General features: G+C 40.0%; 1 protein-coding gene and 1 pseudogene across 1 annotated transcript; both read right to left on the bottom strand.

Moving 5' to 3' along the window:
• Positions 1-666: 666 nt before the first annotated feature.
• On the bottom strand, positions 667-10,835 carry LOC115669003 (anthocyanidin 3-O-glucosyltransferase 5-like; annotated as a pseudogene).
• A 6,297-nt stretch (positions 10,836-17,132) lies between these two features.
• Positions 17,133-20,453, bottom strand: LOC115663012 (anthocyanidin 3-O-glucosyltransferase 5-like). The gene is made up of 2 exons (XM_030585074.2): positions 19,525-20,453; positions 17,133-17,918 (listed from the first exon to the last, which is right to left on the bottom strand). The coding sequence occupies exons 1-2, from the start codon at positions 20,421-20,423 to the stop codon at positions 17,363-17,365; spliced, it is 1,455 nt and encodes a 484-aa protein (XP_030440934.2). The 5' UTR covers positions 20,424-20,453; the 3' UTR covers positions 17,133-17,362.
• Between the last annotated feature and the right edge of the window lie 1,531 nt (positions 20,454-21,984).

Below are 21,984 nucleotides of genomic sequence, written 5' to 3'. Positions count from 1 at the left end.
ATGGCATCGCCTTAATAAGAATTAAAGCGAAATTTTGTAAAGACCGAAACTACCCGAAGGTACATCAACTTGCGCTCAACTAATACAACCATAGACAACACGTCCCGGACAAGGTTGGCCTGAGCACCTCAAGCACGCCAAACACGTTTACACCAGGCATGGTGAGAGGCTTGAATATGCAAGCGAGGTTAACACCCAAGGCTCGCCCAATTGCATAGGTAACGTGGGTTTATATATTTTCAAACAAGTTTAAGTTGAAAAGACATAAAATTGGAAAATAAATAAAATGTAAACAGAAAAAAAAAATAAAAGATTTTACATTATAAAGGAAAGGATTAGATTTTTTTTTTAAAGGTAGGATTATTTTTGCCATAAATAGAGTGGGAAAGCTTGAGCAACTGTTCCGGCTTCGGGGTCGGGCCTAAGAAAAAAAAAATTGCAAACATCCCTCGCCCACCCGTTTATGGACATGCTCACGGTTGCTCAACACAGGATCAGGTCTAGCCAATCACCCTAAGCCCTTGGCTCCCTCCTTTGATCGCCAGCGTTTGTGTGGATGCCTCTTTGCATTCTCTCTCTCTCTCTCACTGAGCAATTCGTGTACCAGCGACGACGTTTGCACCACTGAATAGTTGGTCGTGGGTACAGAGAATGGTTGGGATCGCGTTGATTATATGTGAATACACTTAGTTGCTCATCTGTACGACGACTGTTTTCGGGAGAGTACTGAAAGCAATGTCTCCTCAATACTTAATACATGAACGGGTAGGAGTCCTGCATCATCAAATACACTTCAACCATATCTTTGCCAATTCAGGCATTGGACTATCAATCTGCATTATTATTTCCATTCTACTGAAGTCATGCATATATGCAACGACTTAATTTGCTTTCTTAATTTGATGGATCCTCATTTTGCAATCTTCCTTCATTTTACGGAGGGACTCGTAGGAAGTACCCCTTTGGTCACGGCCTTTTCTGCGTTGCTCTTGAACTCTTTGACTCTAACTCTTATCATGTGCACTTCTTTCTCTACCATTATCGTTCTCACCAACTTCTCAATCTCCTCCCGCCCCACAATCTTCTTCGGCGGCAGCTCCTTTGGCCGGATTGCCACCCTGATCTCCTCGGCGAGGAGTGTCGCGTTTACCCTTTGCTCGGCATATAGGGGCCAGGCGATCATGGGCACTCCGTTCACTATGCTCTCTAGGGTCGAGTTCCATCCGCAATGAGATAGGAAGCCGCCCACGGATGGATGGCTCAGGATGTCCACCTGTGGGGCCCACAATGGGAGTATTGATCCGACATCGCAGGTACATACCTTGAATCCATCTGGCAAAAAGCTCAAAAGCTCATCGGCACCACCTACCTTCCCCGCATCAAAGAACGATCCAGCAACAGATTTGACAGTTGATTTTTCCGGAGTATCCATATAAACCTACAAAATTATACCTATGTAAGATGAAGGAATTTATCAAGTATATAACCAAAAAACACTAAAATTAAGCTTAATTTATACACGCCACACTTTTTTGTTTATCCTTTCCAGATTATTATTAGGTCTTTTGTGACTGTGAAAAAAGTTACACATTTATCATTGGATTGAATTATATATCTACCAAGAGTTAGTTCCGTATAATGAATTCTTCCACATATCAAATGCTAATAAAGAACGCGCACTGTATTTTTTACACTGACAATGGTCCTAATAAAAATATTTGGCTAGAGATTCTTATATATACACGCGCAAACCATCTCAATGTGTTGTCAGTTAATGGATTTTGTTTTGATTAAGAAAAAGACTATTTTCCTTCATCCTTAACGGGACATTGCTTAGAGGAAGGGGAAAATTTCCTACAACCGACAGTAAACCACATACCATGTACATAGTAACCTAAAGCAGTGATTTTCCTAAGCAAAAGGTATTTTCTCGGTATCTCAAGCAAAAGATCTTAAAAGGAGGAAAAAGAAAATCAGAAGATGATCAGATAGATAGGATTTAAACTAAATGGGTCATTCAAAAAAAATTAATATCATGAAAACTCTAAACTGGTACATTTGTGACAAATATACCCCAAACTCATTTTTTGACCACCAAAAATCCCAAACTGGTACACTTTGTGATAAATTTACCTCAAACTAATTTTTTGACCATCAAAAATCCAAAACCGGTACATTTGTGAAAAATTTGCCCTCCATTAGTTTCAATTAAATTGAATTAATACCACAAAAAATTACAAACCGGTACATATGTGACAAACTGATGGTAAAACCCCAAACTATTATACCCGTCAACTGCCAGGTGTCATTTAACTCAGCAATTTAACCGTAAAATTTAAATGAAACTAATGGAGGGTAAATTTGTGACAAATATACCAGTTTAAGGTTTTTGGTGATCAAAAAACTAGCTTGGCATAAATTTATCACAGACATACCAGTTTGAGGTTTTTCATGGTATTAACCCTTAAAAAAATGACCATGTCTGATGAATGAGCTTATGGATGGAATTTATGAAAAGAATGGCCCTTGTTTTTATAGAGCCAAACAAGGTTCGACCTTCACAAATATTTTTCAACACGTGATAATGTGAAAATTAAAACACACGGAAAGCAATTGTAAGGAGAAGATATTATTTTGAGGCTTTTGTTGCTGTCGTCTCATAATTTTTCATAACAAATATTATAAACAGAACATTATAAGTAAAACAAAACAAAACAAAACAAAATTTAAAAAAAATGTTTTCTTTTTCGTAAAGCGTACACGTGCTCCACCCAATGCCTCGTTGAGCATTTTTGCATGTAAAATTTGCTCATTCAGACCGTGCCTTTGTCGGCTCAGCTCCAATCCCCAAGCCAGCTCCACCAGCTGCTCAGCCGACAAAGTCCCCCCACTCCGGAACGAGACGAACAATACCGACTCGCTCGGCTGCGTATCCAGCCATTCCAGCAGATCCTTCCCCAGAACGGCCGGTCTGACCGGTCTGACGAGCGACCCGACCGTATACACCGGACCGTTCGCGACCCGGCCCAAGAACTCCTCATTCCTCAGTGCGGCGAGCGTCTCGGCCTGCAAATCCTCCCACACATTCAGCAGGATTCCATCTCCCATCGGGATCTCGCCAGCCAGCCGCACGAACTCGCGGTACTGCAGGTCAGACCGGTCCAGCATCGGGTCCACCACGTCCTCCGGTCGGACCTGCTTGCAACCCGGGATCTCGAGCGGTTCGACCCAGTCCACGTACTCTGCCTTCACTTCCTTGTCCAGCGTCAGCGAGTGTAGGAGCAACGCAAGAAACCATGCATTGCAAGGGACGCCGACGTACTTGGGGATCCCCAACTCGTCGCCAATGCACAGATGCTCCATCCCGAACAAGTCCACGATGAGGACATCGGGTTGGGCCTCCATCGCCGCGAGCCCGGACCGGAACGCGTGCTGGGCCTCGCGCATCATGGCCGTAAGCCTCGCGACCACAGAGGCATCCGGGCCGAGGCCGGCGGCCGTGATGTCGGGGGCGGGAAGCTCCACGACGTCGAGGAGCTTGGGGGTCATCGCGATGTCGATGATCTCAGCCTCAGCGCGGGAGGCCTGCGAGGGGACGACAAAGACGGTCACCTCGAAGCCGTGGTCAGCGATGAGGAGCTTAATAGCAAGTTAATGGCGTTAAATTGTGTTGTTACAGAATTAATTTTATAACGGCATATTTAATCAGCCGTTATTATTCCCGAAACGCTCCCCCTTGACCTTGTAAATTTTATTATATCAATTGCTAGAATGCATGCTGGGACTCGTCTGGGTACGCATTGGCCTAGGTGGGGTATAGGTTATCTGCTTATTGAGATTTATTCTCATTGCTGTAGTGCAAAACATTTCGGATCCCCGACCCCAACCTTGATCATGCCACTGCCTCGGCATTTTGGGGTCCCTATGCACACGGTGCATGAGGAGACCGAGTACCCGGTAGGTCCAAATTAGACTTACATTAGGCACCTTACTTCAGTCTGGGTAGATGTGGGCTTAGCGTACTTGCAGCGCCACACTTACCTGGCCTGATTCTATCGTGATGGGTTGGAGTTAGTGGGCCCAATCCGGGGTTTTGAGGGACAACAGCACGGCAACGAGGATGCCGTGGATTGGGAGCCCTTGGACGTGTGTGCTCCTGACGGGGAGGTTCTGGACGCCGAAGATCCCCCAGAGAACCCTGATCCCGAACCCAAGCCCGTACCAGAACCCGTAGCGCCTGCGGGTCCCGAGCTCGAGGAGGAATTTGAAGAGCCCGAGCCTGAGCTAGAGCCCATGCCAGAGCCCTTGGAGTCCGAGCACGAGGAAGAGCCGATCGAGATCAATTCTGACACGGAGTCGGAGTCTTCAGGGTCCGATTCAGATTGGGCACCATAGGAGCGTTTGGGTGCTGAGCTTAGAAGCTTTTTGGTAGAGCCCTTTTTGTGCAGCTAGCTAGCTTACCCTACCACCTGTCCCTTTTTGATGATGATGGTGGATGTAACCTTAGGGGCCTAATGTTTGACTGCTTTCCATTGTTATGAAAGTATTGTTTTGTGCTATCCCTCTGTCTTTGTCTTTTGTCTGGATTGTTTTTATTTCGCTTCCACTTGCGTATTTATGTGGGTATCTCGTTTGGGTCGGCGACGCGTTCTGGGACGCCATTCTATTTTAAAAATCATCGAATTATTCCTCTCTTTCAATTCTCTGCATTTTTGCACTATTTTTCGATAGTGTTCGATTCCGGTTTGTTCAAGTTAGCCGAAAGCTTTGAAGTGCCAATTTCTTCTTAGCTGTCAACCGTTGTATCCCGGGAGACAGACGTTCACGAAATCTCATACGCGTGCCGGAGGGAACGAATTTGTTTTAAGGAAACTGTGTCGAACACAGGCCTCGGTATCCATTTGTATCGATTCCAATTCTGTTATTGTAATTTCATTTCTTTACAATTCTGTATTGTTAGCAACAATCTTAAAACAAATTCGTGCTTAAAAAAAAATTCAAATGGCTACTGGAAACGAAGTTGTGGACGTGGCTGCTGACAACATCGCCAAAGACTCTGCCTATGCCTCAGCTGTCCAACTGCCTGGCTCATCCTCTGTTTTTTCTGCGGTTTCTATCCACCATGGTGAGAAACCTGAAAAGTTCAACGGATCGAACTTTAAAAGGTAGCAGCAAAAGATGTTGTTTTATTTAACAACTTTGAATCTTGCGAGATTCTTGACTGAGGAAGCTCCTAAGTTATCCGATGGAGAGACGGATAAGCAAGCCTTTAACGCTGTTGAAGCCTGGAAGCACTCTGACTTCCTGTGTAGGAACTATGTCATGAATGGTTTACATGACTCATTGTACAATGTCTATTGTGCAATAAAGACGGCAAAGGAGTTATGGGAAGCCCTGGACCGGAAATATAAAACAGAGGATGCCATAGCAAAAAAATTTGTTGTCGGTCGATTCTTTCATTATAAAATGGTGGATTTTAAGACTGTGATAAGTCAAGTGCAAGAAATTCAAGTGATCTTGCATGAAACTCAGGCTGAAGGAATGAACTTGAGTGAAACCTTCCAAGTGGCTGCTATTATTGAAAAGCTACCTCCTGGGTGGAAGGATTTCAAGAACTATCTCAAGCATAAGCGAAAGGAAATGAACCTGGAAGAGCTGATTGTTAGACTTCGAATCGAAGAAGACAATAGAGGATCCGAACGCAAAGGGTTCAATCCTACTACAGCTAAGGCAAATTTTGTGGAGCTTAGGCAAGGCCACAAGAACAAGAAGATTGCCAAGCCAAAGTTGGGACCAAAAAGAGGAGTTTCCAAGAACAAGTTTCAAGGAAAATGCTTCAACTGTGGCAAAATGGGACATAGATCTGTGGATTGCAGACTTCCGAAGAAGAAGAATTATGAGATAAATATGGTGAGTGGCATCGATCAAGACGTGTCAAACATAAACCTTTCTGCAATGATTTCTGAAGTAAACTTAGTTGGGTCCAATCCGAAGGAATGGTGGATTGACACTAGTGCCACTAGGGACATATGCTCTAATAAAGACCTATTCACAAATCTTGAACCAATTAATGGGGAAAAGGTTTTTATGGGAAACTCTGTCTCTTCTGCTGTCGAAGGCCAAGGGAAGGTACTACTGAAGATGACATCTGGAAAAGAGCTGACTCTGAACAATGGCCTATATGTGCTAGAATTTCGAAAGAACCTGGTCTCTGGGTCTCTGTTGAACAAGCATGGATTTCGTATGGTGTTCGAGTCAGACAAAGTTATTTTGTCTAAATCTGGAATGTATGTGGGGAAGGGATATGTATCTTATGGGCTTTTTAAGCTCAATGTAATGACAATTATCAATAAAGAAAATAAGTCTTCCGTTTATTTGCTTGAGTCTTCCAATTTATGGCACGGTAGACTAGAACATGTTAATTATGATACATTGCGTAGATTAATTAACTTGGAACATATACCTTCATTCCAAATTGATTCAAAACATAAATGTGAAATTTGTGTTGAGGCAAAATTAACGAGATCATCATTTCAAACAATTGAAAGAAACACCGAACCCCTTAAATTAATTCATAGTGATGTTTGCGATTTGAAATTCATATAAACAAGAGGTGGTAATAAATATTTTATTACATTTATCGATGATAACACTAAACACTGCTATGTGTATTTGCTTAAAAGCAAAGATGAAGCCTTAGAGAAATTTATTCTCTATAAGAATGAAGTTGAAAATCAACTTAATAAGAAAATTAAAAGATTGAGAAGTGATAGAGGTGGCGAGTATGAAGTACCAATTGGTGAATTCTGTGCACAACACGGAATTATACATGAAATAATTGCGCCTTACTCTCCTCAATCAAATGGTGTTGCTAAACGTAAAAATCGCACATTAAAAGAAATGATGAACGGAATATTACTAAATTCAGGTTTGCCTCAAAATATGTGGGGAGAAGCTATATTGTCAAGCAATTACCTTTTAAATAAGGTACCTCGAAAGAAAGAGGATAAAACCCCTTATGAGTTATGGAAAGGTAGGAGACCATCCTACAAACACTTACGAGTGTGGGGGTGTCTTGCAAAAGTGGCGGTTCCAACACCAAAGAAGACAAAGATAGGTCCTAAAATGGTGGACTGTATCTTTATAGGCTATGCACATAACAGTAATGCATATCTATTTCTTGTACATGAATCTAAAATTCCAGATATACACAAGAATACGATCATGGAATCTAGGAATGCATCATTCTTTGAAAATGTATTTCCTTGTAAATCCAATGATGGATCAAGTTCATCTAAACGAAAGAATGAAACTATGAATGACGAAAGTCATGATTCGGCTCATGAAATTCATGACTCAGATCATGAACTAGAACCGAGACGTAGCAAAAGAGCAAGAGTGGAAAAAAATTTTGGAAATGATTTTCTGACTTATTTGTTAGAAAAAGGAACCATTAAATTATGCAGAAGCCGTGACTTCTTCTGAGGGACCTCTATTGAAAGAAGCAATAAAAAGTGAAGTTGATTCTATTTTGCAGAATCATACTTGGGAGCTAGTGAATCTTCCTCCTGGTTGTAAGCCTTTAATGGATTTTTAAAAAGAAAATGAAAGCAGATGGCTCCATTGATAAGTATAAAGCCAGACTTGTGATCAAAGGATACAAATAACGAGAAGACTTAGATTACTTTGATACTTATTCTCCTGTGACGAGAATAACCTCCATTAGGATGATACTTGCAATTGCAACATTACGAAATCTAGAAGTACATCAAATGGATGTAAAAACAGCTTTCCTAAATGGAGATTTGGACGAAGAAATCTACATGGAACAACCTGAGGCTGCGTTTGGTTGTCCGGATTTCTAAACATGATAGGATTGGATAGGATAGGATAAAAAATCCTGGGATTTCTTCATATTCTGTCCACTGTTTGGTGGACTACGGATTTAAAATCGGATAGGATAATTTTTATTTTTTTTGTTTGCTATTCACGGGTCCGGAGGAGTCAATGAAGGAAAAAAAGTCGAGAATTTTTTTGGCGAAAGCGCACAAGGTGTGGGGATGAAGATGACGGCATTAGAAATCCTATCCGGGTCTATCCCACCCCCCCCCCCCCGGATTTTTTTATCCGGGCTATATCCGGTCTATATCCGACCTTATCCTATCCTGGACCACCACCAAACACAGGATAGGATAAAACATATCCTATCCTGGCTTTTATCCGGTCGACCAAACGCAACCTGAGGGTTTTATAGTTCCAGGACAAGAAAGGAAAGTCTGTAAATTGGTGAAATCATTGTATGGCCTAAAACAAGCACCAAAGCAGTGAAAAGTTTGATAATGCAATAATTACCAATGGATTTAAGATCAATGAATGTGATAAATGTGTCTACATTAAAGAGACAACAGATGGCTATGTCATTTTGTGTCTTTACGTAGATGATATACTAATTGTTGGTAGTGATGATAAAATGATCAAATCTACCAAATATATGTTGAATTCAAGATTTGACATGAAAGATATGGGACCTACCGATATGATTTTAGGAATTAAAATCACAAGAACGTCATAAGGTCTTATTTTAAATCACTCACACTATGTGGACAAGATTCTTGAAAAATTCAACATGAATGATTATGGTATTGCTAGAACACCATTAGACAATAGTCTTCATCTGTCCAAGAATAGAGGAGATGGTATTTCTCAAGTAGAGTACTCTAGAGTTGTTGGAAGTCTAATGTACTTAATGAGTTGTACTAGACCAGACATTGCCTATACGGTTAGTAAATTGAGTAAATATACGAGCAATCCGAGTGCTGACCATTGGAAAGCAAGAGTGAGAGTATTTAGGTACTTACGATATACTCGGAATTATGGCCTGCATTATACCAGATACCCAGCTGTTCTAGAAGGATATAGTGATGCGAACTGGATATCTGATATAAAAGACTCAAAATCTACTAGTGGATATGTATTCACACTAGTAGGAGCAGCCGTATCTTGGAAATCCTGTAAGCAAATTGTTATAGCCAAATCCACAATGGAATTTGAATTTATAGCTTTAGATAAATGTGGTGAAGAGGCTGAATGGCTACGCCATTTCTTAAAGGATATTCCAAAATGGCAAAAACCTATGCCACCAATAAGTATACATTGTGATAGTTAATCTACGATTGGAAGAGCACAGAGTAATATGTATAATGGTAAGTCTAGACATATACGTCGTAGACATAATACCATTAGACAACTACTCTCAATAGGAATTATCTCTATTGACTACGTAAAGTCAAGGGATAATATTACGGATCCGCTAACCAAAGGGTTAAACAGAGAGTTAGTTGAGAAATCGACAAGAGGAATGGGACTGAAGCCCATGAAAGAATAAGTTGGTATAAAGGAAACCCAACTTAGTTGACTGGAGATCCCAAGATCTAGGTTCAAAGGAACAACCTAATTATATAAACTTAGTGATGTCACTGTGGGGGTTATTCTTAAAACCATTCCTATATAAAATATCAATGATATTGTAAAGAAAAGGATAGCAATTTTACTTTAATGATTCTTAAGTGGAGTAAACAAATTACTCAAAAATTAAGTAATCACCTATGTGAGAGAGAAGTGAGGCCGTTTCAAAGGAAAATTATTTAAGGGCTAAATTCTTTAGAAACTCTTGCAGAACCAAGTTGATGTTCATGGCCAAAACGAACATAACTATGAGAACTGAATAAACGTTTAGATGATTCTTGTGTGAAGTGTATGGTTCATTTACATAAGAAAGCTGGACAGTTTTAGGACATCATGTCTACTGGACAACTAGTAAAGTAAATATACTTTCACAAGGGAAGGTTCAAAGGGTAACACCTACCTATCCTATGCAGGTTTCAATTGTTGAACACTATCATAGAGTCAAAACTAAAACAATTTTCATTCATGTGGGGGATTGTTGGAAATATGGGATAAATTGATGGGTGAATGAATGAGAAATTGATGCTCAAAGAACACCCTTGAGTTGGAAGTGGGAAGTGGAAAAACACGAGTCCTACATTGGAAAAGAAAGAAGGCTATGGAGTGCTTTATATACAGTTACGTTCATTTGAAGTGATAACTATCATAGCATAAACACTATGGGGGTGCAAATCCGACGCCCGACAAGCTGAAACTTGGACGCGAGCGCACATCCCGTGTACACGATTGCAGGGCCGAAAAGTGGGCCTCACGACGAGCCCAATTTTGCCTTCTGATTTATTTTTCAACTCAAGCTGTTACAAATTTTAATTTGTAACGTATGATTAATAGCAGGTTAATGGCGTTAAATTGTGTTGTTACAGAATTAATTTTATAACGACATATTTAATTAGCCGTTATTATTCCCGAAACGCTCCCCCCTGACCTTGTAAATAGATGACTTCCTATTCTATTTTAAAAATCATCGAATTATTACTCTCTTTCAATTCTCTACATTTTTGCATTATTTTTCGATAGTGTTCGGTTCCGGTTTGTTCAAGTTCGCCGAAAGCTTTGAAGTGCCGATTTCTTCTTAGCTGTCAACCATTGTATCCTGGGAGACAGACGTTCACGAAACCTCATACGCATGCCGGAGGGAACGTATTTGTTTTAAGGAAACTATGTCGAACACAGGCCTCGGTATCCATTTGTATCGATTCCAATTCTGTTATTGTAATTTCATTTCTTTACAATTCTGTATTATTTGCAACAGCGCTTGCCGAGCTCGATGCCGGGGATGAGGTGGTCGATGCCGGGGCTCGAGAGGAGCGCTGCATGGAGCTTTTTCGACTTCTCCATCGATGAATTGGAGGAAAAGTGGTCGAAATCTATGGAATGAAGTGAAGCTGAAAGTGTGGCTAAGGAAGATATGTTAGCTAAAACGCAAGGTTGGCGAGTGGGTCTTTAAGTAGTTGAGTATCCAACTTCAGCTCAGTTTATTTTGCGAAAAATGAATAATTTGAAAAATATTTTTCTAAAAATAATCGCTTATATCGCTTACGAAAATGAACAAAAGAAAAATATTTTCCTTATCCACGAATATGATCGATAATGGAAATATTTTTCATTGGCAACTTATTTCAAGCGACATTGCGAAATCTCAACCGATACAACTTTTGGTCCAAAACTTACAATGTTGCGAATGGACACAAATATTGTTCCAAACCTTGCGAAGTCCCAACCGACACAAACCAAAAGTTACGAAGTGCGAATGGACACAAATTTTGGTCCAAAAGTTGCGAAGTCCCAATTGAAACAACTTTTGGTGCAAAACTTGCGAAGTCCGGATGGACACAAATTTTGGTCCAAACCTTGCGAAGTACCAAAAGCAATCATTTTTATGAAAAATATGTTCAAAATTATTCATTTTCACGAAACAAACGAAGCCTTCGTGTGGTTGAAAATATTGGTTGTAGTCATTGCATTTGTAGAATTCCAGAGAATGCAAGATTAAGAGCGGAACCAAATCAACCTATCCGATCATGAGTAATTTGGGGTTTGCTCAATGATTATTCGCGATCGACATACTTGATTACGGTAAAGCTATAACTCAGTCATTACTCAACTCAACGGGCTCGCGAGCTTAATCAAAGCTTCTATGATTTTTTTTATAGAGCATATCACTTCACAAGAGGAAACAAAGAAATCCACAAATTTATTCCTCGCAATCAATTCATGACCATGTCAAATAATCACATAACAAGTAACCTTATCCTCCATGAGCGAAATTATTAAACTTCATGGGTGCAATCTGCAGAAAGCATTGCCAAATGGACCATCATACTTTTGAGTAATTTCTCCATGGAGCTTTCACGTCCATGACAATGTTGAGAGAGAGAGAGAGAGAGAGAGAAGGGGGGGGGACAAAGGAGTGTCAATGGAACAAGCTCGAAAAGGGGTGTTCAAAAGAGATGGAAACAAACAAGCTACTGGTCACATGGAGGAGCTGTTTCTATTCTGGTTTGGCTTCAAATCAAGTTCACATCATGGACCAAACGTCTTCCCTTTCCCTCCCAAACAACACCTCAAAACTTCTTAAACGGGTACTCCCCTTTTCACCTTTTCCTCACTTTTTCCTTTCCTTTCCTCTTCTCTCCTCCTTTTCCTTTCACATTCTGCTGCGCTGTTGTTGCTTTGCTCCCACGGTTAACAGACTCGGAAATGGGCCACTCACTACCATCCAACAACAGCTGCATTTGCATTGAGATAAGCCCACCCAGAGCAATTCGGTTACTCGTCGACTCTCGCACTACTGCTTAGTTTATGCAATTTCGTCTGCACAACATATGAGGACAGCATAGGCATAATTTCGGGCAAAAGGACACTATAAGTGCCATAACTTGTGTACAGAGATCACTTTGGTGCCATAACTTTTTTTCGGATCACTTTGGTGCCAAGTCGGAGGAAAAACGATCACTTAAGTGTCATAAGTTTTTTTTGGATCACTTCAATGCTAAAATTTTTGAAAAACGATCACTTAAGTGCTAAATTTTTTTAAAAACGATCATTTAAGTGCTAAAATTTTTGAAAAACGATCACTTAAGTGCCAATCTCCGGTGAGCCACGTCAGCTTCAGAAATTAATAAAAAAAATGCCACGTCGGATTTCCGGCGAAAAATTATGTACGGCACCGGAGTTGGCACTTAAGTGATCGTTTTTCAAAAATTTTAGCACTTAAGTGATCGTTTTTCAAAAATTTTAGCACTAAAGTGATCCAAAAAAAACTTATGGCACCAAAGTGAGCGCCGTACACAAGTTATGGCACTTGTAGTGTTCTTTTGCCCATAATTTCGTTTTCTATGACGTTGGTCCGGAAAAGATAGGATCATTAATATCGTAATAATATTTTGCTTCCATTTGGTGGCGCCGTTAGTCACCAGGCACCTTTCGTGTTCGATATATGAATTAAGGTTAATCATTTCGCTTACGGAACTATCTAAACCGCTGTTTTAATCAACTTTATTCTTGAACTATCTAAGCCGCTGTTTTAGATTAAAGATTCTTAATCAGTCATACGCGGAGAGCATCGAAACTAATAATCGGAGTACCTCTGTATATTTTTCTTATGATATATGGAAAAGATACGAGTGATTCTGCTGTTTTAGGTAGCATTGTGTCATTGTAATCTTTGACCGTTGAATTGAAATACAGTAGTCTCAGTTTGAATTACCGTGATTTTTTGTCTTTCTTTTCAATCCAACGGTAAAAAGTTCAAGATGCACATGCCCGCTGGAGATTATAAACGATCTGTTCAATTGCGAACTTCTAACGATTACTTGAAGAGTTAGGGGTGATGTTATATTCTCCATGAATCATCATGTTCTAATTATTTGGCATATGCACAGAGGAGTCGAAAAAATTGTGGAAAATGAACAATTAATTATACAATATTTGCCTCATGTAACACGCTCAGATTATTTAGCTATTATGTCCACAAAAGCAATAATCGCAAATGGACCAAGGTAGTTGAAGAATTTTTAAGTACATAAAAGAGCCATTTATATCGGGGTAATTATGTTAGATTTGACTCATATAGCTTCTCATCCGTTATGGCTTGGCCCCTGTATGGCGGATATCAGTGCACGGACTCCTTTTTTCTATAATTTCAGAAAAAGATAATTAGTATATGATCTATTCGAAGTTGTCGCCAGTGAGAGAATGCTACATAACTATTTTCGTATTGGAGGAGTAGCCGTCGATCTACCTTATGGATGGACAGATAAAAGGAATATGAATAAAACCGTTTCTACATGATCAAATTATATTAATTGAATACACTATTATCAATATAAATAGTCAGAAAAGAATACGATAAAAAAAAAGAGTCTATATTGACAAAAATAAGAGGAAGGGAGTGTGGGGAAAGTATAGCAGGAAAAAACTTATACAGTTATATACGAATCACCCACACTCTCTTCTCTTTTCTCATATTACATTAATTGACTTCCGTTTGATTAAGACAAATTTAAAACCTCCCCCTTTTTTAAAATATCATAAACGGTTTCAGTAGGTGGAGCGTCATTTTCAAGAAAATATAGAATAGCGAGAATATTTAAATAAGTTGAGTGCCCGTTCTTTTCGAAGCTAAAAAGAGGGCTTTCGAAGATCTTCTTTCGTCCACCCAAATGGGACCGATGTGTGGCAAAGGGAAGGATTCATCCAGCCATTTCTCGCCTCAACCCTTAAAAATGAAAAGGGTTACTTTACAAATAGGGGTAATTACTTCGCAGTGACTGTGATAGACCTCTCGATACCTTCAACTTTGTAACTAGTGGCCAATTTCTTGTCTGTAGAGCGGTTTTCTTCCTAATGCCCGAAGCAGGTGTTAGTGGTTTATCATTGAGTCAATCTTATCCCTCTTTTTGTGTTACTCCTTTTCCCAGGGCGTGCTCGGGTCTCACGTGTGCAACCCTTCACACCGACCAGTTGGTAGGTTGCATGGGGACGTCTCATGGGCTTGCGAGAAAGTCATTAAAGCTAAAGGAAAGCTAGTAATTTGGCAAATTCTTGGAGAAAATTACCAAAAAAATTATAAATTTATTACACTTATACCAATTCAGCTATAAACATTTCAATTTGACCAATTGATTTCTAAATCTTTTGATAATTTATCAATGTAGTCCATCCGTCCAAAATTGGCCGAAAATCAGTGATGTGGAGCCAGTCGTCTTATGTGGTACAGCTGATATTGACGTTGACAATTTTTATATTTTTTTTATTATTTATTATTTTCTTTTTCTTTTCTTTCGTTTTTTTCCATCTTCCTCCACCAGTCGTCGAGCCTCGGCAATAGCCAGCGACCGGCCACGACGACAATCGGCAAGGGCAACCCTCGCTGACCTCAGGCGAGGTCATCCTTGCCAATTCTGACGAGAATGATGAATACGGTCGGATACTATTTCATACTTTTTTTTTGAAATTTAATTGATAGTTTATATTTTGACGGGAAAGTAAAAAGTTATTTTATATTTGGAAAAGCACAACCAAACAGGCCAAAGGGAACTTCGCAGACGACACCATTTGCTAAATTTGGTGCGTGTAAAGTAATATCTTAGAAAGGCCCAAACTTTGGAATGAAGGCATATTTGTCTATTGTTCCAATACTCTCTTCATGAGAACTAGCACTTTCTAATTATGTTTTCAGTTTAGGTTTCACGTTTGAAACTACAGATATTTTCTTTCTTCCTTCTTCTTTTGTGTTGGTTCTATTAGCATGGAACAATATGAAAATGTACCCACCTGCGCATGGCCGAGTTGGTGGGCGCTTTCCTTCCCTTCTAGAGGTTCTGGGTTCGAATCCCCGCTCGGCTCCGTAATTTAAGTGGAGGGCCCTAGCGGTGGGTTGCTGGGCTAGTCTCCCCCGAGGTATAGGCGCCCCGATTACCTGTGCGGACTCGTCCCCGGGAAATGGTGGCGGATCCTTGGTTACCCAAAAAAAAAACAATATGAAAATGATGGGACGAAATAGCCTTCAAATGTAGTGAGGAGAGGATACGCGTGCGATGGGAGCAACATCAGGCCGCAGAACTGACCGAAAAGGTGACCAAGACAATCCATATATGTCTAGATCCTTCTTGTATCTAAGGTTTAGCGAGAACTCTAAAACAAATGAAGGTAATATGGGAAATGTAGGCATTATATTCTAGGGTGTAATAACTTATAATGAGTTATACGTTATGTATTATTCTGTGACACTAGGCGTTATGGGGCTTGAATACGCTAGCGAGGTTAAGTGCCCACACGAGAAAGGATGAGCAAGCCAGGCCCGATAACATAGGCAACACTGGTTTAAATTTTTTGAACAAGTTTTAGTTGAAAAGACAAAACGAAAAAAAAATAAATAAAAATATCTCTAAAAATGAAACAGCATAAAATAATCTTATATGAAATGGAATTAAGAATAACATGAATAAGTTACAAGATTTTACACTATGAAGGAAAGGATTAGAAATTTTTTTTTTTTTAAAAAGTAGAATTATTTCTATCATATGGCTTGAGCAAAGGATCCGGGGTCGGGCCGAAGGAAATGGCCCTTTCGCCGTCGACGCCTCTTTCCATGCCATGGCAGTCTCTCTCTCTTTATATCACTGAGCAAATCGTACACGAACGTCAACGTTTGCCCCATTGAATAGTTCGTGGGTACAGAGTGGTTTCGGAGGTAGGGTTTTTTTTGTGTTAAATATTGCTGACACAACAAATTGCCAATTTATTTTTTTTACTTTCAACTCGGGCAAAATGAGACCGAGCAAGACATGGCGAACATGAAATTGGCTACGTCCTTTTGGTCGGCAACTTCAGATGATCGACAAGAGTGATGAGAAGTCGCCGACATGCGAGACACGAGATGTGGGTATGTAAAACTTAGCTGAAGCGAAAATCGCCAATTCAACAGTGAGATAAGTGTTCGAGTCGTGAGACCGACAATTTCAGTTGGTACATCCACAGTTCGTAGAGTCGTGAATCTCGTAAGCCACTAATGCTAATGGACGAGAAATATGGACTGTTATAAACATCAGGAGGAAAGTTTGCAGGTTGTGAAAGAAACCGTCAACGTGGGTCAAGTAATGAAGCTGTAATCGTTGAGTAGTGGGTGTTTTTTTATAACTGTTTGTAAATACATGTCGCTGAATTTTAGGAGTTTTGTAGGTTGTTATTTGTTTTATTTGAATTTAACCCTTTCTAGCAGTTATAAATATTAGGATGTAATTCGAGTCGTCGATCAATCAATGAATACCAATTATTCTATTTTGTCTTCCCATTATCTTTACATTTCACTACCCTTTCACATGGCTAGCTACGATTATCTCTAGTCTTCACACCTCTAATTTTCTCGTCAATTTGCGTTTCCTGTCCAAGAATCAACAAAAGACCATTCACATCTTTTGTCAATTTCCAAATCGATCCACATTTCAAAAGTGCTTTGTCGACACTTTTTGGCGAAACAAACATATTGAATACACTCGCTTGCTCATCTCCATGACAACTATTTGTGGGAGAGTAGTTAGCTTGTGAAAGTAAGGAGACATGTCTCCAACAAACTGAATGCATAAATGCGTAGGAGTCCTAAAACATAAATACACTTCAACCAAGTACCATTCTTCTTCTAGAGAACTTTGTCTCCTGATCAATGCAAACAACATCTTACCCAGGTGAAATCACAAGATATCACAAAATCTCCATTGAAGTCCATTAAAAGAACTTAAAACATGACGAGTCCTCTCCTCTATCCCCAACATATCTTAGATACACGTACAGCTTATTAACATACCAAGATATAGATATTTGCCAATTCAACTATTGTATTATGAATCTACATTATTATCTCCATTCTATTAATGTCACACGTATATGCAACCACTTAATGAGCCTGCTTAATTTGGCGGATCATCATTTTGCAATCTTCCTTCATTTTAGATAAAGACCCGTAAGAACTACCACCTTCCGCCACAGCTTTTTGTGCACTACTCTTGAGTTCTCTGACTCTAGCTCTTAATGTGTGCCCTTCTTTCTCTACCATTACTGTCCTCACCAACTTCTTTATCTCCTCCCTCCCCACAATCTTCTTCGATGGAAGCACCTTTGGCCGGACCGCCACCCCTATCTCCTCCGTGAGGAGCGTCGCATTTAGCCTTTGCTCGGCGTATAGTGGCCAGGCAATCATGGGCACTCCGTTCGCTATGCTCTCTAAGGTCGAGTTCCATCCGCAGTGAGATAGGAAGCCACCCACAGATGGATGGCTCAAGATTTCCACCTGTGGGCCCCATGATGGGAGTATGAATCCGATGTCGCGGGTACGTGCCGTGAATCCACTCGGCAAAAAGCTCAAAACCCCATCGCCTACACCACCCTTTCCCACATCAAAGTAGGATCCATCAAGAGATTTGACTGTTGGTTGCCGGAGTACCCATATAAACCTATTGAAATTATACATTTGTAAGAGGAAAGAGTTTATTGAGTATATAACAAAATAACACTAATACAAAGCTTAATCTATAATTGCAAATTTGTCATTCTTGGATTATTATCGGGCCTTTCGCGAAAGAATTACGCATTCAAAGTTGGATTGAATAACATATGTGCAACAAGTTAAATTCGTATGTGTAATCTTTCATATGTCAATCAGTAGTAAACAAGGTGCAATGTATTCTTTATATTGACAATGATCCTAATAAAAACATTCTTATTATAACGGGTAGCATTTATTTGGCTACTGATTTCTACAGATGCACGCAAACTACCACAACATTCTAAGTTAATGTTGGCTAATGGATTTTGATTTGATTCAGAAAAAGACTATATTCTCTTTCATCCTTAATCAGAGATTGGTTAGAGAAAAGAGAAAATTTCCTTCAACCGGGCCTTTTAATAATAAATTACAAATAGGAACATCATTTTAATGGTTTTTAAAATCATATACCATACGTAGAGGTGGCAAAATGGATTAAGAGCCCATATTTTAATTCATATTTAGTTTTATGGGTCATAAATAAGTTGGTTTTAGTTTTAAAGATAAACTTAAATAGGTCATAAATGGGTTACTTATTAAATAAAAGGGTTACTTATTAACTTAATGGGTCTTAAATGAGTTTTAAATGGATTGGCTTTAGTTTTAGAGATAATTTTTAATGGGTTGACTTTTGTTTTAAAGATAACTTAGATAAGCTTAAGTGAATCATAAACATGTTTTTTTTAATTTTTTTAATTTTCTTATTTTTTAATCATTTTTCTTTTCTTTTTTTCTTTTTCTTTTTCTTCTTCCTCAGCCGATGACCGGCAATGACAATGGCCAGCGGCTGGCCACAGGCGTGGGATGAGCTTGCTGACCTCTGGTGAGCCTCGAGCCTCAGGCCAAGGCCAGCAAGCTCAAGGTTCATAAGATCGCGAGGCTTGAGGCTCACCAGAGGTTGGCAAGGCCTCGGCCTCACTAGATCAGCGAACTCGAGGTTCACCGGCCTCCGATCAGCTCGTCTGTTGCCTGTGACCAATCGTCGGCCGTCGCCTGTGGCCAGTCATCGGCCATCGCCATGGCCGGTGACCAGCCGATGAAGAAGAAAAAAGAAAATAAGAAAATAAAATAAAAAATAATTAAAATGATTTTTAAAAAAATAAAATAGAAAATAACAGAAAAATAAAAGTTATTAAAAGGAGTGCCGATCATCAATCGCTGGACGTAGAAGAAAAAAAAGAAAAAAAGAAAAAATATAAACAAATCATATTTTTTTAAAATTATAAAAATTATCCACAGTATTTTAGCAATATATATTTTTAAAAATTTATAACAAACAGGTTTTCTAAATTAGATTTAATATTAAAGTCTTTTAGCAATACAAATCAAGTCGAGTATAGATTGGGGGTTTGGTCGCTAGATTTGCACTACATGAATATTGGTTAAAACGGATTAAATGGGTCAATATGGATCGAACCATTTTCAATCCGACCCAAATTCTATTCTACCCACCTGTTTGACACAGTAACCTGGAAAAATTACTATTCTAAGGATATACAAATTTCAAACCGTACCTTTGTTGGCTTAGCTCCAATCCCCATGCCAGCTCCACCAGCTGCTCAGCCGACAGAGTCCCTCCACTTCCGAACGAGACGAACATCACCGAGTCGCTCGGCTGCTTATCCAACCATTCCAGCAGCTCCTTCCCCAGAACAGCCGGTCTGACCGGTCTAATGAGCGGCCCAACCGTATACACCGAACTGTTCGCAACCCGGCCCAAGAGCTCCTCATTCCTCAGTGCGGCGAACGTCTCGGCCTGCAAATCCTCCCACACGTTCAGCAGGATTCCATCTCCCATCGGGATCTCGCCAGCCAGCCGCACGAACTCGCTATACTGCTGGTCAGACCGGTCCAGCATCGGGTCCACCACGTCCTCTGGTCGGACCAGCTTGCAACCAGGGATCTCGAGCGGTTCGGTCCGGTCCACGTACTCACCCTTGACTTCCTTGTCCAGCGTCGGCAAGTGTAGGAGCAACGCAAGAAACCATGCATTGGTAGCGACGTAGGCGTACCTGGGGATCCCCAACTCGTCGCCAATGCACAGATGCTCCGTCCCGAACAAGTCCACGATGAGGACATCGGGCCAGGCCTCCATCGCCGCGAGCGCGGACCTAAACGCCTGCCGGGACTCGCGCATCATGACCGCGAGCCTCGTGACCATGGCGGCATCCGGGCCGAGACCCGCAGCTGAGAGGTCGGGGGGCGGGAGCTCCACGATGTCGAGGAGCTTGGGGGTCATGGCAGACTCAATGATCTCGACCTCGGCGAGGGAGGCCTGCAAGGGGAGGATGAAAATGGTCACCTCAAAGCCATGGTCGGCGACGAGGCGGTTGCCGAGCTCAATGACGGGGACGAGGTGGCCCATACCGGGGCTCGAGAGGAGCGCCGCACGGAGCTTTTTCGGCTTCTCCATCGATGAATTGGAAGAAAAGAGGTCGAAATCTATGGAGTGGTGCTCCGTTGAATTTATGGTTAATATCACGAAAAATCTCAAATTAATATATTTATAATAAATTTATCTTAAATTAATTTTTTGATCATAAAAAATATCAAATTGGCACATTTATAATAAATTTACCCTCCGTTAGTTTCTATAAAATTTTACCGTCAAATTGCTGAGTTGGATGACACGTGACAATTAATAGATATAGCAGTCTAGTATTTTACTCCTCCATTTGTTACATGCTTATCAGTTTGTGATTTTTCGTGATATTAAACTAATGTAATCGAGGGTAAATTTGTCACAACTGTATCAGTTTGAAGTTTTTTATGGTAAAAAAATTAGTTTGGATAAATTCGTCACAAATATATCAATTTAGGGATTTTGGCTGTTAAAAAATTAATTTGGAGTAAATTTATCGTAAATGTATTAGTTTGGGGTATTTCGTGGTATTAACCCACGAATTTATAGATTTCCAGAAGATGCAAGATTAAGACTAAAAGCCTTAGTCAATTCTATGACGTTGCTCAAGAAAAGATAGGATAATAAGTTGACAATCATAAGGTCCTCCATTTGGTGACGCCCTTAATGACCAGGCACCTCTCCCGTTTAATATCTAGATTAAGTTGCATTTCGGGATCAGTTCAATTTTTACTCGAGATGACACACTTGATTTGGAGTCAAACCCGAACTTGAACTTGTCAATACTCAGCTTGACAGGCTTGCGAGCCTAATCAAACTTTCACGATTTTTTTTCAAAAGGATACGATATTATATGAGTGAACAAAGAAATTCTAAAATTACATCATATACCGATAAACTTACACACGTAAGTGGAGAGAAAAATATTCAAGCCTACTAAACTTGAGCTCTAGCTTGAATTTGATATTCATTTATAAGTTGTAAGAATTTGTGGCATCATTGCCAACTGTTCTAAAAGTTTAAGCTGTTACATGAATATATGATTTGATATTTAAATATTTCAACACTCCCTCTAAGGCATAGGCTGGATTTTAGCATAAGAATAAGCGGTAAAATATATAACAAGGGAGGAAGTAAGGGGTTTCGAAAAATTTAAACTTGGGACCTTCTTACATGAAAATTGCGGGACCATTTTCAACTATTTCAAAAGCTTAAGATGTTAGATTAAGCTTTGAATATTTTTGAACAATAAAAATGGGGTTGAATTGAATCGAGGTTCTTGCATCTTAATTTTTCATTTGTGCCGAGATTAAGCTAGAAATTCAATACTCAATCAAGCTTGAGATGAGTTGAGTTTCGAACCCCTAAAACATTAGTCAAGTCAAGCTCAAACTTGACACCATATGTGTGAATTTGACACGATAATATTTCTTGATAAGAGACTCGGGATGTACTCGGCGCACTCTCGAAGGTAAATGAATGTTAGACAAACCAATGCACGAATGAGCAATGCTTAGAGGAGGGTACCGTCGTCCTCCAAGCATTTCTGTGCACGAATACTCGCTCTCAGTAGATTTCACTTCCCACGTCATATGTTCGTAAACCCTAAATT

This window comes from Syzygium oleosum, unplaced genomic scaffold, assembly GCF_021117445.2.
Source record: "Syzygium oleosum isolate NSW1041296 unplaced genomic scaffold, Sole_v2.1 Sole_v2.01, whole genome shotgun sequence".
NCBI classification, from domain to species: domain Eukaryota; kingdom Viridiplantae; phylum Streptophyta; class Magnoliopsida; order Myrtales; family Myrtaceae; genus Syzygium; species Syzygium oleosum.
Note: the sequence above shows the minus strand (reverse complement) of the source record. Positions and strands in the feature narration are given on the sequence as shown.